Genomic DNA, 15,399 nt, shown 5'->3' on the forward strand with positions numbered 1-15,399 from the left:
TAATCATTGATTACTAGATGGTTGCATTACCCCCCCCCCCCTCCCTTTTTATTAATTTGAAATATAACTTTTTTTTATTTGTGCCAGATTACCACAAGTGTAGCAACTCTTGTTTTAGGGTGAGGACTACGAGGCCTGCGGGTACTTTAAAAGAATCTTTTCAACTATGTGCCCCAACGCATGGGTTGAGAAGTGGGACGAACAGCGAGAGAAGGGAGCCTTCCCTGCTAAGCTGGATTAGGTCAGTATTCAGTATTTAATTTTAACGTGAGATACATCAAAAGGTTGCAAAGTAATATGGGCGTTTTCACTAAGTACTTAGAATATTTAAATAAATTGAAAAAAAAGAGAGTGGTGAGGCTTCATTTTTGTTTTGTATATTGCTTTAGATCATGTTAGTTTAGGTTGTATTGGATAATGGGTAGCTACGTAAGATAGAAACAGGGAAAAAATATTTTAAAAATAAGGGAAGGGGTTTTAATGTTCTATACCTAGGTATTTTTTTATTGTTAAAGTACTGAAATATTATTCGACAATTTCTTGTGAAGATTTCCAGAAAGAGCTTTTACTCTCAATAAATTTTTGTCCGTCTCTTCGTTCAATACGCTTTTGTTGTGAATTTTTCGCATTGTTGCGAAAATAGATACAGTGTATTAATTTTCTATAACCTAATCAGCATCTACTCACATTGTCCATTAGTATTTGTTGTTTTTCTTCTTACATATGAATATTACCTTCATTGTTTTAAAATGTATTAACAAATTTGTTTTATCAGGTTTGAGCCATACATCCAATATCAACCCTATTCGGCGAAGCCACCTCTTGTGCTGGCAGGAAAAAAAAATATTTTGTTTTTTAAAAACTTGAAAATATGACTTGAGAAAAGCATTTGATAGTGTACGCTGTAAATTCTTGGTTATAAGAGCTACAATGTGGCCAAAACAAGGATGACAACATCTATAAAAGTGAAGCACTGAAATGGTAGGACAAACGGACATTAACACTTGTATAGTGCCAGAACTGAATAATCGGAATATAAAAGTATAAGAGTCGAAGCAAAATTGTTATGTTGAAAAACTGCTTGATACAGGATAATGTTTATGGACATACTTAAAGGGTGTGCAAAAAAAAATGCGGACGTTTTTAAAATTTAGATTGCGCGGCTTGTGTTAATACCTAGTAGAAAAACGTTATGCATACCATTAGAACCGCTATGAAGTCTATTTTTTGGAAATATAAAAAGATTCCTGTGCTACGTATAGTTTAGGAGCTATGTGGTAAAATGTCCCAACTGGCTTAAAACTTGACTTTCGAGTAAATCATTAAAGATTGAATTAAAGGGTATGCAAATAAAAATACGTACATTTTTGCACACCCTTTTCTTTATCTTTAATGATTTACTCGCAAGTCAAATTTTAAGTCAGTTGGGACATTCTACTACGTAGCTCCTAAACTATAAGTAGCACAGTAATGGTTCTTATATTTACATAAAATAGACTTCATAGCGGTTCTAATGGTATGCATAACGTTGTTCTACAATTAACACAAGCCGCGCAATTTGAATTTTAAAAAGGTACATATTTTTTTATATACTTCAATCTTTAATGATTTACTCGCAAGTCAAGTTTTAAGGCAGTTGGAACATTTTACCACATCGCTCCTAAACTATACGTAGCACAGGGGTCGTTTTTATATTTCCAAAAAATAGACTTAGCAGTATGCATAACGTTTTTCTACTATTAACACAAGCCGCGCAATCTAAATTTTGAAAAGGTCCGCATTTTTTTGGCACACCCTTTACATTTTTAGGACTTGATTATAGAGTTGCTTCGCTTATAATATTGTACTTTATTGTCCCAGGAATCTGTATACCAAAAATCAGATCAAATGGAAAATTAGATCATATAAAAATTTGTTGTTAAAAAGTAGAAAAATCAACACGTTTAAAATGGACGTACGGACATTTTGGTATGATTATAAAGTTGCTACGCTTTCTAAATCGTACCAAACTACTACAGGAATGACCATCCAAAGTTTGAAATCGATAGGACATTTCTAACATGCCTAAATTAACGAAAAAAGCTATCCGTTACGGACGGACGTACGGACCGACCCTAATTATAGAAAAGCTTCGCTTTAAAAAACAAAATAATTTTTTTATCAGAAAGAACATCCTTTTGTAGAGAAGACTGTAGTTATATCAAATAGTTAAATAAATATTTTAACATCATTGTATAGGCAAAATTTGAGTGTTAAATTAGTCCGATTGCATTAAACTTAAGTTTTTTGTGCAATTTGCCTAATTTTTCATGCCTTACAAAAATAAATATAAACTGTATAAAAACAATATAAAGTAAACATAAAAATAATACTTTAGGTAGAAAAATTTGTGAATTAATGTGAACACGTCAAAACCTTAAAAAATGCACATTTTGCAGATTTGAAAAATGTGTAACTCAGCCACGCCTACAGGTTGACAGCTGTTGAAAATATGTAAAAACGCAAGAAAACTAAACAAAATGGCGGGAAGCCAAAACACGCGGCATTTGCTCAAACACAGACAGTTAGGGGTGAGTTATTCTATGTAATTTTTTTAGTAGTACAGCTATTCTACAACTATTTTATAATTAAATTAAATGATATGGGAAGATAATAATTCCTGTTTTGTTATGTCAAATAAATTGATTTGTTAATTTAGGGTTCCTGCACTGCAAGAGAGTTTGAATCCAAGAAGCATGTGACCCCAGAATTTATTGAAAGATTGGGACTATTCAAAGAATTAGAAGGTATACACAGTTTACTTTAATCTTATACATTGTTGCTCTGTTTAAAAACAAGCCTTTAATTAAGCCTGTCGATAAATCCTTCTATTAAACAAACTTAGTTTGGAATTTTTAACTGTGCATGGCAATTGTACTATTACCATGATTTTAAAATTTGTGATTACTAAAACGACTAAGCTCCAAGTTAAAAGTGAAGAATCTTTATAATGAAGTCTAAATACGTTGATATGTCGAGCTATTTAATGGTGCATTTTTGTCAAATGTTTGCTTATTTTTCGAAATAATATTTTGTTTTTTTCAAATATACTTGTACGGCTACTCTTTATTTGTCAATGCTCATTCTCCATCTTATTTATTAAGTTTCTTTTAAATGTTTTAATCCTTGTTTTTCTGTAATTTCATTTGTTTGCTATTTAAGATCTATGAAATGGTAAATTGTTAAATTGTGTTAAGGTCACGAAGGATGTGTAAACTGTTTGGAATGGAACAAATCTGGAGATATTCTGGCATCTGGCTCTGATGATCAGGTACAGTGTGTGTGTGTGTGTGTGTGTGTGTTTGGAATGGAACAAATCTGGAGATATTATGGCATCTGGCTCTGATGATCAGGTACAGTGTGTGTGTGTGTGTGTGTTTGGAATGGAACAAATCTGGAGATATTATGGCATCTGGCTCTGATGATCAGGTACAGTGTGTGTGTGTGTGTTATTGTGTGTGTGTGTTTGTGTGTGTTTGGAATGGAACAAATCTGGAGATATTATGGCATCTGGCTCTGATGATCAGGTACAGTGTGTGTGTGTGTGTGTGTGTGTGTGTGCGTGTGTGTGTGTGTTTGTGTGTGTGTTTGGAATGGAACAAATCTGGAGATATTATGGCATCTGGCTCTGATGATCAGGTACAGTGTGTGTGTGTGTGTGTGTGTGTATGTATGAGAGTGTGTGTGGTTGTGTGTTTGGAATGTAACAAATCTGGAGATATTCTGGCATCTGGCTCTGATGATCAGGTACAGTGTGTGTGTGTGTGTGTTTGATTGATTGATTGTGTTATTAGCCTCAACTGTTAATAATGATCATGGTCCCCTGGTATGCCTAGCCGCGATCGAACGGCCCCCCTTGCCATATAATCTAACCTATAACACCTATGTAATTTTTTATAATGTCGGTCTTTCTGTATATTAGAGGCTATTTTGTACTAGAGGCTGATCGAGGCTATTTTGTATAAGATCCATTCTTACTAGATAATAAATATTATAATCTTTTAAAATTGCTGCACTTATCTGCACAATTGTCCTTGTTTATTTAGACTGTGATATTATGGCAAGGAGAGACAGGTTCAAAGTTGACGCAGCTCTCTACTGACCATCAGGGGAATATATTCTCTGTAAAGTTTATACCCTACACATCAGACTCTATTATTGTTACAGGTTGGTTCATTTTTATAAGCAAAACTTAAATATCTTGGCTGCTATTTAAGTAAGAATGCTGATTTATTGTAAAGATTTCCTCATACCAATAAGCATCCAGTCTCTAACTGCATTATTTTAGGTCAAAATAGATTTATTAACCTATAGGGTCAATCAGACAAAAACCGGTCCATTTCAAAAAGGACGATGACTTGAGTTAATATGAAGTCACAAATTCAATCCCATAAAACAAGCGACGAAGTCTTGTACGATTTGATACTCCTAAACAAAGTTTTAACCATTAATGTGGCCGGGTTGTTCTTAAATGTTTTCCAATTGGTCTAATTAAGAAATTTACAATCTAGACTTTCCTTATTTATTTATTAGTATGTTGTTTAGGATCTCAAGACTCCCGAGTATGTATGATTGACGTGGAAAAGAAATGTTCCGTGCAAAGTGCCGCGCTGAGTGTTGGAAGGGTAAGTTCTTCCATTGTTAATCAATCTGCTTCTTTTTCACCTGATTGCCGTAGCTTGTATTTCATGGAGGAACATCCTAGGACCTATAAGAAGCATTCCTAAAAAGGAGAACTCAATCGGTTAAGCTGTTTTTCAAGATTCTATAGGACAAACCCCAAAAAAATACTATTCTTTTTAAAAAAAACTAGAATGACAAAATCCATTACTAGCGAAGCAATACAATTCATGGAAGTACAAATAGACAAAATGAATAGTTAGAGAATAAGTTAGAAATCACGAAACCTTTCTGATAAAGTAGGCAATAAAAATATTTCAATATCATTAGTGCATGACCGACAGACTGATGGACAAAGTAAATTATACATTTGATGCTCATTGATATTCACCAAAAATTTCACCCGTCTATCTTCAATAGCAGCCGACAAAATCACGAACGGACTGATTGACGGACAGGCTTCGCTAATAAATAAAAACTGAAATAAAGATTTCCATATTCAGGTAAAACGGCTGGCTGTATCTCAAGAAACGTCTGGTATATTCTGGTCTGCTTCAGAGGATGGAACTGTTATGCAGTGGGACACGAGGTAGTTTTTTAGGGCAATTCTGATCATTATTTTAGATTCGTCCTATCGATTTCAAATCTTGAACGAGTTTACTAAAGGGTTCTTCAGTTCATTAACATGTTGACTGTCTGTCAGATTTGAAATAACATTACTCTGCATTTAATACCTAAGATTTCTTTGGTTGTGAATTCTAGGACGATATAAACTAATTTAGATGCGTTATAATTCTGAATCAAATTTAAGGACGTGTATACTGTATACCATATATTGACCATTATATCAAGTTTTTAAATAATATTTCATTGTTATTGCTACGTGACTATGAGCTTGATGATGTCTATTTAGGGAGAAATGGACTGAAGCTACTACGAGTATATTGATAGATCTAAACACGTATTGTGCGCGGGCAGAAGTGAAATGCATAGCGGTCAACCCGCAGAGAGATAATATTCTGGCTATAGGAGCGAATGATCAGTTTATTCGTCTATATGACAGGTATATTTAATTTTATCTTTGGTAGGTACTTTTTAATATTTGAAAAGTTGTCGATTAATTGGCTGTCGTCGAATAAATTCGAGTTTTTTTTGCATGATTGATACTGTTATAAACACTTTTATTTCATTGTTATTAAATTTTTATTTATGCAAATATTGTTTTAATTCGCAGGCTTTTATTTATGCAAATAAAACGCAAGCAGTGATTTTAGCACATGTGAATCGTATTTTATATAGGAGAAAGCTAAAACTGAAGAAAATGGGTAGCCGTGTTGAACGGATGAACTCTCATAGATCTGCCCAATCAGGTGAATTAGACATACCCCATCACTAGTTATAGAGTAGCTACGCTTTAGTAGATTATTTTATTTAGATATCAAAGGAGATAAAGCGTGGAAAGAGAGAACCAATTTTGCTAATATAGATTTGGACTAGCCTTAATTATTGAAACATTTTTATATTCGTAGAAAGCTGTATATAATACGATGCTAGACATAGTTTTTTCGTATGGATGAGAACCGGTTCCTATCCACCGGATTCGAATGAATACGAGAAATAATATCATAAGTTTCTATTAAAAATAATAACAACTCGATTCTTTACCAAGACTTAAAGACGAAGGTTTGTGCAATGAAAGGGTTGGTTGTCTGTTCGGTGTTAGAAAACTAAATACCTTAGTTAAAAGTGCTGTGGGTCCCTTTACAATAAATATAGACCTTAACATGGGATTTGACTACGACCATAAAAGTGGGTGTTTTGTAGTATTTTTACCAATAAAATGTTTACCAGGTTGCACCGCCGAACCAGAAGACTCGATACCCACCGAGGCGGTCAAATACTTTGTACCTGGACACTTGGCGGGCATGGATGTGTCCCGGTCAACGGCCAAAAGCTTCTTCCGGCCGTTGACAACGACGTACCTGAATTTCAGCTGTAGCGGGAACGAGCTGGTGGCCAATATGGGCGGAGACCATGTCTACTATTTTGATAGGAACAGGTATTTTTAAATTGCATTGGCACCTGTTCAAGATATTTAAATACTATGACCGTTACGTCCGTCCATAGGTAATAGATTGAGGTTTTTGATATTATGTGTGGTAAACCTGGCTGCCATTTAAGATAGACTGTTGAAATATTTCTTCAAGATTTACTTTGTCCACTAAATATCTAATAAATAAAATTGATTTAGACTCTTGCTATTTACTTGGGATTAAACAAACATCCTTACGTTACTAAAATGTAAAAAATGTAAAAAATGTAAAAATTTTTAAACATTTCTTGTCTCTACGTTTCTTTGTTCCATCTCATTTATTTGCTTTGTTCCCATATTGATATGTCATCCTTGAAATATTTATTCAGTATTTTTGGTAATGCCAGCCTTCCTACTGTGATGGAAACTCTAAATGTGATAAAAAGTTGTGCAACCTCTCCCTCCACCCCTGGAACCAGCAGTAAACCTCCAGGTAAAAAAGGCCGCAATGATTTGCATACTTATAAAAATACTCAAATTAATCTGTTCGTTTTGGCTTTGTTCGTATTTCTACACCAGAAATACTACGAGACAGTTATTTTATTTTAAGTCAAAAATTTTCTATAATACGTTACAAAGCATGATTTTTCTGCTTGACTCAGAACCGGTTCTAATCCAGCATATATTTATCAATTTCGTAGCGAGACTGGACATTTATTTCATTGAAATGTCGAGGTTCAGTGATATTATTGCAACATTTATGTTTCTAGGTGGATTTAATGGAGGTGTACCAGGATTTGCCAGTTCTCTGTCAATAGAAGTGGATGCCATCAAAGCCATGGCAAACGCTGAATTTGAACGTGGTAATTATACAGAGGTAAGGGAATATGGATAGAGAATATGTGGATATTGTGACAGGTGAATTTTTGTCGTCAAAATAGGTTGCCAATATAGGCCTCATATATTTGTTAAATGTTTCTTCATGGTTAGGGGTGGAGGGATGAATCAAAGTCTTCAGGTTATATCGTTATATTAGCTAGATGGAAGAAGCATTTTATCAGGTAATGCGAGAATCTCTCACAGTCACAATAATACCCACGTATTCTATATCCATTGGAAAGGTTTATTTAGAACTTACGGATTCTACCAGAAACCTACCACTCTCTTTTTAGGAACACAGATTCCAAGGAGTTTTTTTCTCCCTACATATAGCACTTTTTCTAATACTTTGATGTTTAGAGCGAGCCTCGAACGAACATTATATTTACTGCATAAGTAATTAGCAGTCAAATATTATTTTTCAAAAGTTCCTTTTATCCTTAATATGGGGTTTTTGTTTCTATTTAAGATGTTTTAAGAAAGTTATTCTTAGTTTTCCTGGAACTAATCATCCTTGTTTTTTCAGGCCTTGAGGTACTACAACGATGCCTTGTTGAAAGAAAGCCACCCTATCCTGTATGGTAATAGAGCAGCTGCATACATGAAAAGAAAATTTACTGGAGATATTTATGCTGCCCATAGGGACTGTATCACTACGCTTAACATGAATCCAGGTAAAGGGGGTTTAATTGGCCAGATTTCTAAGGCAGGGGAAGTGTGTGTGTGAGTAGCTATTGTTTCTTAGTGTTTGGACCTAGGTAGTCAAGTCATGGAGTTGGTGGTTTAACTCTTATACTAGCATCGAACTTCGTGTACTTAATGTTAAACCGCGATAGGTTGATTAATTTTTCAACTAATAAATAAGAATTTAATCTACATAAAGGGCTATTGATTATAATCATTGGTGATTAACGTCAATTTGTCGTCAAGGGGGGGGGGGGGGAGTTCTGACACATTTTCGTAAACCTGGTGTATAGGCTTTATCTTTGGACTGAGAGAATAGGTTATTAGGGATAAAATCATTCTTATATGATGAATTTCCCCCAGATTTAAGATTTTTTGGATAGGCCTCCAGGTGGTCTCTACAGGTAAAAATGAAAAAAAAAATTTTTTTAAAGAGTTAGATGTCAGCTTATGAGACAAAATATGTATGTTTTTTCTTCAAATATGTGAATAATAACCAAAAAGAAGCATATTTTGTTTTATAAGTTAACCTCTAACTCTTCAAAAAAAATCTTATTTTTAATTTTTACCTGTACAGTGTACAGAGACCACCTGGAGGCCAAGAGCTCCGGAACCTGGAGGCCTATCCAAAAAATCTTAAATCTGGGGGAAATTCATCATATAAGAATGATTTTATCCCTAATAACCTATCTTCTCAGTCCAAAGATAAAGCCATACACCAGGTTTACGCAAATGTGTCAGAACTTCCCCCCCCCCCCCTTGTTTTATCTCTTAAGATCTCTGGACAAAAAGAAAGATTTTTAGTTCATATGTTGTTGACAGTAATTTCAACCAATATGAAAAATGTGTGCTTGTTCTCTTAAAATTTAATCACTAAGAAAAGTGCAACTTTACTTGATAAAATGCGAGTTTTAATGGTTTACCCAATGAGAGAGAGAGAGCATTACTAGCATATTAGACAGACACTGAAGGTCACTTATAGGAGTAGCTTCGATTCTAAAAATTTACAAAAATGTACTTGTTTAGGCCATATAAAAGCCTTACTGCGATTAGCCAAGTGTCTTCATGAATTAGAAAAATACGAAGAAGCAAATACGTGCCTTGAATATTTTAAGGTGAGAATTATGTTTATTTTTTTATCAAATACTATTTTGGAAATTGCTTGGTAGGAAACGGTGGAGAGGGAGGGGGGAGATATATCATACATCCACTCGCAGCATGAAATACCGGTAATGATCTAAATTCAATTATCTCTAAAACTAGGGGAGAAGGACACAAAATGAAATGACTTTAATTCATGCTTTGAAGGGTTGTATTCAACTCCCCCTCCCCCCTCCTCCTATTAGATCAATACAAGCCATGGCCTTAGTCATATAAGGGGGGGGGGGGGGTTATGCAACCATCTCGTAATCAGTGAGCAAATGGCACTTAGAATTCGAATTTTGATCTGAACTTTTGCATGAGTAATCCTTGGTAGGTCTATTTTCCCTAAATTGAACAAAAAGTTGGAAAGTAACGGCTGGCGGCTCAGCCGGTTAGCCGTTTTTTTGCCTATTTTCAGGCTGAGCCGTTAGCCGGTACTTTTCAAATTTTTGTTCGATTTAGGGAAAATATACCTACCAAGGATTACTCATGCAAAATTTGAGATGGAAATTTAAATTCTAAGTGCCATTTGCTCACTGATTACGAGATCAGATGGTTGCATTACCCCCCCCCCCCCTTAGTTGTCATTGTTGTCATTGATGAATATAGCTAATCATTGGTTTGTACAAACATATCCTTGTTAGAGTAGCTGCGCTACTTAAATTAAAACGTGTTAGTTGTATGTCGGGTGTTACTTAATTATAGAGGGGGGGGGGGGGGGGCGAAAGTGACACTTTTTGAAACCAAAACTAAAAGTCAAAGGAACTCAACTAAAAAAAGAGTTACAGGTCTGAGATTTTGCATGGCAGTTGCTTTATAGGGGTACAATATGGAACTGTGAAGAAACGGCGGCGCAACCGCCGAAAACCGCCGAGAAAGGGCAAAAAAAATTTCGGCGGGAAACGGCGGTTTTCGGCGGTTGCGCCGCCGTTTCTTCACAGTTCCATATTGTACCCCTATAAAGCAACTGCCATGCAAAATCTCAGACCTGTAACTCTTTTTTTAGTTGAGTTCCTTTGTTGACTTTTAGTTTTGGTTTCAAAAAGTGTCACTTTCGCCCCCCCCCCCCCCCCCCCTTTATAGATAAGATAAGATTTTATTTTCTCTAAGGTGCATATAATTAGGGCGAGTTACTAATAAAGTTACAATTTTTACTATAGATTTCTTCCTGAAAGAGAATGCACATTAATAAAATTATTAAGGTTTCTTCCTGAAAAAGATTGCATTTTCATTTTATTAATATATATCTTTCATAACATACAATGATGTGATATAAAACCATAATTTATTAGTGGTTTGATTACAATATTTAGGTTTATATATTATTATAATTTTAGAGTCGTTACCCTGACCATGGGAAATCATCAGTATGCATTCAGCTTGAAAAGGATATTAAAGCCGCTCAGGCTGAAAGAAACGACGTACGGAAAACTGAAGGTTAGTTTTAATTCAATTAATCTACAACACTGTTTTGCCCCAAATTATTAACAGCAACCAATGATAAATGATACTTTTAAAATTTCATTATAATATGTTGTTTGGTAATTTTTTAAAAGTTACATCCTAGAAAGATAAAAAGTCATATGTAGAATAGATAAATAGCTTGCTTTAAATTGGTATAAGAAAACCCTTTGGGAACGTAATTTTTTATTTTCAGAAGTGAATTTCTTGCAGGTTGCGGGATCTTAAGCTATGGACAGGCAAACATCGTTGTACTTTTTATAATAGATGATACTATAATTTGAAATAATTTAGAAGATAATGAAAAGGATGAGATACAAACAACTGATGAAGATACAGAAATGATGACCTCCACTTCATCAGAGGAACTGGAACCTGATACCCCGCCAGGTGCTGCTGCCAGTAGTCCTACCAGCCCGCCAGGACCTTCCACCTCCAGGTAATGCTGTTATTATAAACAGCAAAGCCACACTAAAGTTATGTCATGTCTGAATCTGTCTTTCTGATTGCTTTACCTCATCGATTGCAAATGACTTATTTGTATTTCTTATTGTTAAAAATATACTATGATAGTGTCTTTGCTATTGTACTAGTTCATTGCAGGTTTTAGGCTATTTTTCTGTGGGACATATCAACCTTACTCAACCATCAGACCTTTAACGAGAAAAACACCAAACTTATTAGCCATTAGAATATATGTATTAATATTTATAGGGAGGGGACGTGAAAGAATCGTACGGAAATATTAAACTATCGTTCACTGTCATTTCCCTGAATTATTTATGTGTTTTTAGGTCAACCTCTCGAGAAGGGCGAAAGCCTACGAGTTTATCTTGGCAAGAAATTGTATGGAGGCAGGGAGCGGTGGATTATACATCCAGATATGTCGGCGCTTGTAATACTACCACAGATATCAAGGTATTAATGAAATCATTGATATAGCGTCATGAAAAAATAGATTAATAACAGGCTTGAATAGATTATTATCGTTAAAAATGTGTGTCCAAACTTTTTCTTTAATGAATTAAATCAACGTAAGGCACATGAGTTGAGTTAGTCAGTTTATCTGCCATTGTCTTATCGCTTAAGAACCCTGAACTCTAAACATTTGTATATTTAGGAAGCCAACTTCTTTGGAAATGACAACCAGTTTATAATGTCGGGTTCTGATGACGGAAAAATATTCATTTGGGACACTAAATCTACTAATCTAGTCAAGGTATAATAAATAGATAGATAGAAGGATAGATAGATACAAATAGACGGACAGACAACAAAAAAGACAATTGAAAATGGGAAAACAGGGTGGTAGGGGATATTGTTTCGTGATTTGTACTTTTACTCAAAGTTTTGTAAAGCTTACAAGGAATATAAATTACAAAAATTGAAAGAATAGGAGGATTTATTGCATAAAAATATTAAAAAATACTAAAATCATGTTCCAAATAAACATATGGACTGTCTGAAATTGATTATGAAGTTGCTTTGCTTTATAGTGTACCTGTGATAATTAGGAATCGTCATGCCAATCGATAATGCATGTCTAAAATATAAATTTACCATCCAATCACAGATGTATGAACAGACTGATCCTATTTGTAGAAAAGTTTCCTAAAAGTTCTAATAACTAAATATCAATGCTGTTCAGGTGCTGTCGGCTGATAGCTCAACGGTCAACTGTGTGCAGGGACATCCAGGTCTACCTGTGCTGGCCAGCAGTGGTATAGAGAATGTGGTCCGGCTCTGGCATCCCAGGCCGGAGGACGGACAGGATGAACCCAGAGAAATTAAGGTAAAATCATTTATAAAAGTGGAAGCTAAATTTGGTAGAGGAATTCCAAAGACAATTATAAAAAATCGTGCAGAAATACAATACAGCTTGTCCAAATCATGACTATTTTTGTCGGGCTAAGAGTTTCCAGTATGGCTTCGAAACCGATTAATATCTGCAGGTTTATAGCCATATTGTAAAAAACATTTTTGGCATTGTATTATGTTACGAACAATTTTAATCTTATAAATTTTCATTTTAATATCGACGGAAAGCTGTTTTTTATTTGATGCGATAACTAACTATTATCATTGAAAAACTAGCCTTAGACTTTGAGTTTTATATGCTAGAACATTAACTTGATAGTCAATTTGGGATATTATAACTTTCCATAACAATGGCAACGGTAAAAGTAGAATATTTTAAGTAAGCCTAATCTTAAATATTGAATGTTTTGTTCAGGCTTAAGCTAAATAAAAAAAATGTATTTTTTTTATCTTTCTAAACTTATTATTTTTTAGAATTTGGAGAAAGTGATAAAAGATAATCAAGATAGAATGGGACAAGATCCATTTGAATATTTTATAAGGTAAATTCAGATTACTATACTTTCCTTTCTTATAATATTGTTAGCTTGTTGCTGTGCCTCTTTTGGACACTTTTTATCCTTGTGTTGTCAACAAGTAGATAGGGTTGTGTTTTCTGCATGGGATCCATTGATAAGGGGGGGGGGGGTTCATAAAAAATACGTGGAGAGGCAAAAAAATTCTCCTTGGGGTAATAAACTTGAAAAATATGTAGAGGAAGGAAGAGTTAAAAAAAAATGATTAAAACAAAGAGTACTAAAAGTATGGACACTTTTTATCCTTTTGTGGTTAACCAGTAGAAACTAATCAGATGATAAAAATTAGCTGAACCAAAACGTAAAAAAAAATAATATTTATTCATAAACTAGAGCAAAATGACAATGTTCAGTTTAATTCACAGATGAAGTGAATTTGATAAACATTCTAATACTTTAAGTGTTTTTATGTAGATATCTCTTCTCTTTCGCTGGCCTAAAATTGTTTGCGAATTTTATTAAATTCTGATTGGGTTTTAGAAACTATCAGTGTCCAAGCATTTCCACCAATCAAGTTAAACAATTTTTTGTCCATTGTCTTGTTTAAGATAACCTATTTTTCCGTTAGTAAACGTTGTTTATAATAAAATGAGAAACCAAAATTTCATTTTTATTAGGTATTTTTAATATTGCACACATTGTGTCAAAAATTATCCTTGTATAAAATTATCCATTTTAATCCAATTTTCTTTATTTTCAGCAATGATCAGATACGAGACACAGTGTCCAATGTCCAATGTCGAACAAGTTAGAAAATGTTGCTAGATGTAAGAGTCTGACTGTCAAGAATTATTGTATAGCTTTGCTGAAATTAAGTGCCCTATATCTTCAACTACAGTGTCGTTGTTATCCAAAATATTAGATAATAGGTAGAGTTATCATTAATGAAGAATAACTATTTTCCCTTAAATTTTTCCGCCATTCAAAGGTAAAACTTAATTTAATTATCGGGAAAAATATAATATAACCTTAAAAATGGTTGTTAAATTTATTTATTTAAAGTTTTACCAAATGTTATGTTAAAATTTTTGTATTTTTGCTTCCAATGAAAATTTGCATTAAAAGTCTCGATTAGAAAATGTTATCCTTTTGGGGAGGGCCGTTTTTGTAGACTAACCGTATTCATTGATCTAGTGTTTAAATCAGTATTAACTGTACTTGCTAAATAAGTTTATTTTGATATATTTTAATGACTAAATGAGGATGTGCGACTAACTTTCACTTAAAGAATAGGTGCGCTTCTAAAACTTTATTTAGATATAAGTATAACTATACAAAAATGAGCCCTCCAATAAATTTTTAGATATGTTATTGTACTACTTCATGTGATTATAAAAAAATGCTTTTAACTAATATGGTATGTATCTTTCAACTGATAAGTGGACCAACAAAACCTCACTCACAGTCACCCCTAGACCTTTACCTGTGGGATCTCCTAATCATTACCTAAAAAAATATTTTTTTTTTGTATTTACAGGGTGCACTGAAGCACTGAGCCCCCCCCCCCCCCTTACCCATTACTTCTAAATTAGATTTAAAATAAGAGTGGTGTGGGGGGTATATGTTGTATATCCCTATCTCCTGTTGGAGGCCTAACCTTGCGGGGCTTTTCAGTATCCAATATAACCCAAACCAACTTATTTATATATTTTTGTGGTCCATTTTCGGTTGAAGGGAAACTTTCATTATTATTGATATTTATTTATGTAAATTTATGTTAACAAGGATGACAACATCCATAAAAGCGAAGCACTGAAACGGTAGGACAAACGGACATTAACGCTTGTATAGTATCTGAACTGAAAAATCGGAACATAAATGTATAAATGTCGAATCAAAATTGTAAGTTAATTTGTTGAAAAACTGCTTAAAAACAGGATAATGTTTATAAACATACTTACATTTTGGACTTGATTATAGAGTTGCTTCGCTTATAATATTGTTCTTTGTTGTCCCAGGAATCAATATACCAAAAATCAGATCAAACGGATAAATAGAACACTTGAAAATTTGGTGTTAAAAAGTAAAAAATCAACATGTTTAAAATGGACGTACGGACATTTTGGTAAAGATTATAGAGTTGCTACGCTTTCTAAATCGTACCCAACTACTACAAGAATCATCATGCAAAGTTTGAAATCGATAGGA

General features: G+C 33.9%; 2 protein-coding genes across 2 annotated transcripts in view; both read left to right on the forward strand.

The window, feature by feature from the left end:
- The window catches only part of LOC145304132 (cytochrome c oxidase subunit 6B1-like), an 8,259-nt gene extending 5,820 nt beyond the window's left edge, over positions 1-2,439 (forward strand). The window contains exons 3-5 of the mRNA XM_080145893.1: positions 119-241; positions 776-830; positions 2,165-2,439. Of these exons, the coding sequence (XP_080002019.1) occupies positions 119-241 (123 nt within the window). The 3' untranslated portion in view covers positions 776-830; positions 2,165-2,439. The remainder of the gene's footprint in view (positions 1-118; positions 242-775; positions 831-2,164) is intronic.
- LOC145304129 (WD and tetratricopeptide repeats protein 1-like) lies at positions 2,417-14,995 on the forward strand. Its single transcript, XM_080145890.1, has 20 exons — positions 2,417-2,570; positions 2,699-2,786; positions 3,237-3,310; positions 4,086-4,206; positions 4,585-4,664; positions 5,163-5,248; positions 5,573-5,722; positions 5,959-6,029; positions 6,511-6,718; positions 7,081-7,184; positions 7,462-7,568; positions 8,097-8,244; positions 9,281-9,369; positions 10,735-10,834; positions 11,153-11,297; positions 11,653-11,776; positions 11,979-12,077; positions 12,507-12,650; positions 13,151-13,218; positions 13,952-14,995. The coding sequence occupies exons 1-20, from the start codon at positions 2,520-2,522 to the stop codon at positions 14,001-14,003; spliced, it is 2,109 nt and encodes a 702-aa protein (XP_080002016.1). The 5' UTR covers positions 2,417-2,519; the 3' UTR covers positions 14,004-14,995.
- The last annotated feature ends 404 nt before the right edge of the window (positions 14,996-15,399 follow it).

Source organism: Acartia tonsa, chromosome 13 (genome assembly GCF_053477335.1).
Source record: "Acartia tonsa isolate MP-2025a chromosome 13, ASM5347733v1, whole genome shotgun sequence".
NCBI lineage: Eukaryota > Metazoa > Arthropoda > Copepoda > Calanoida > Acartiidae > Acartia > Acartia tonsa.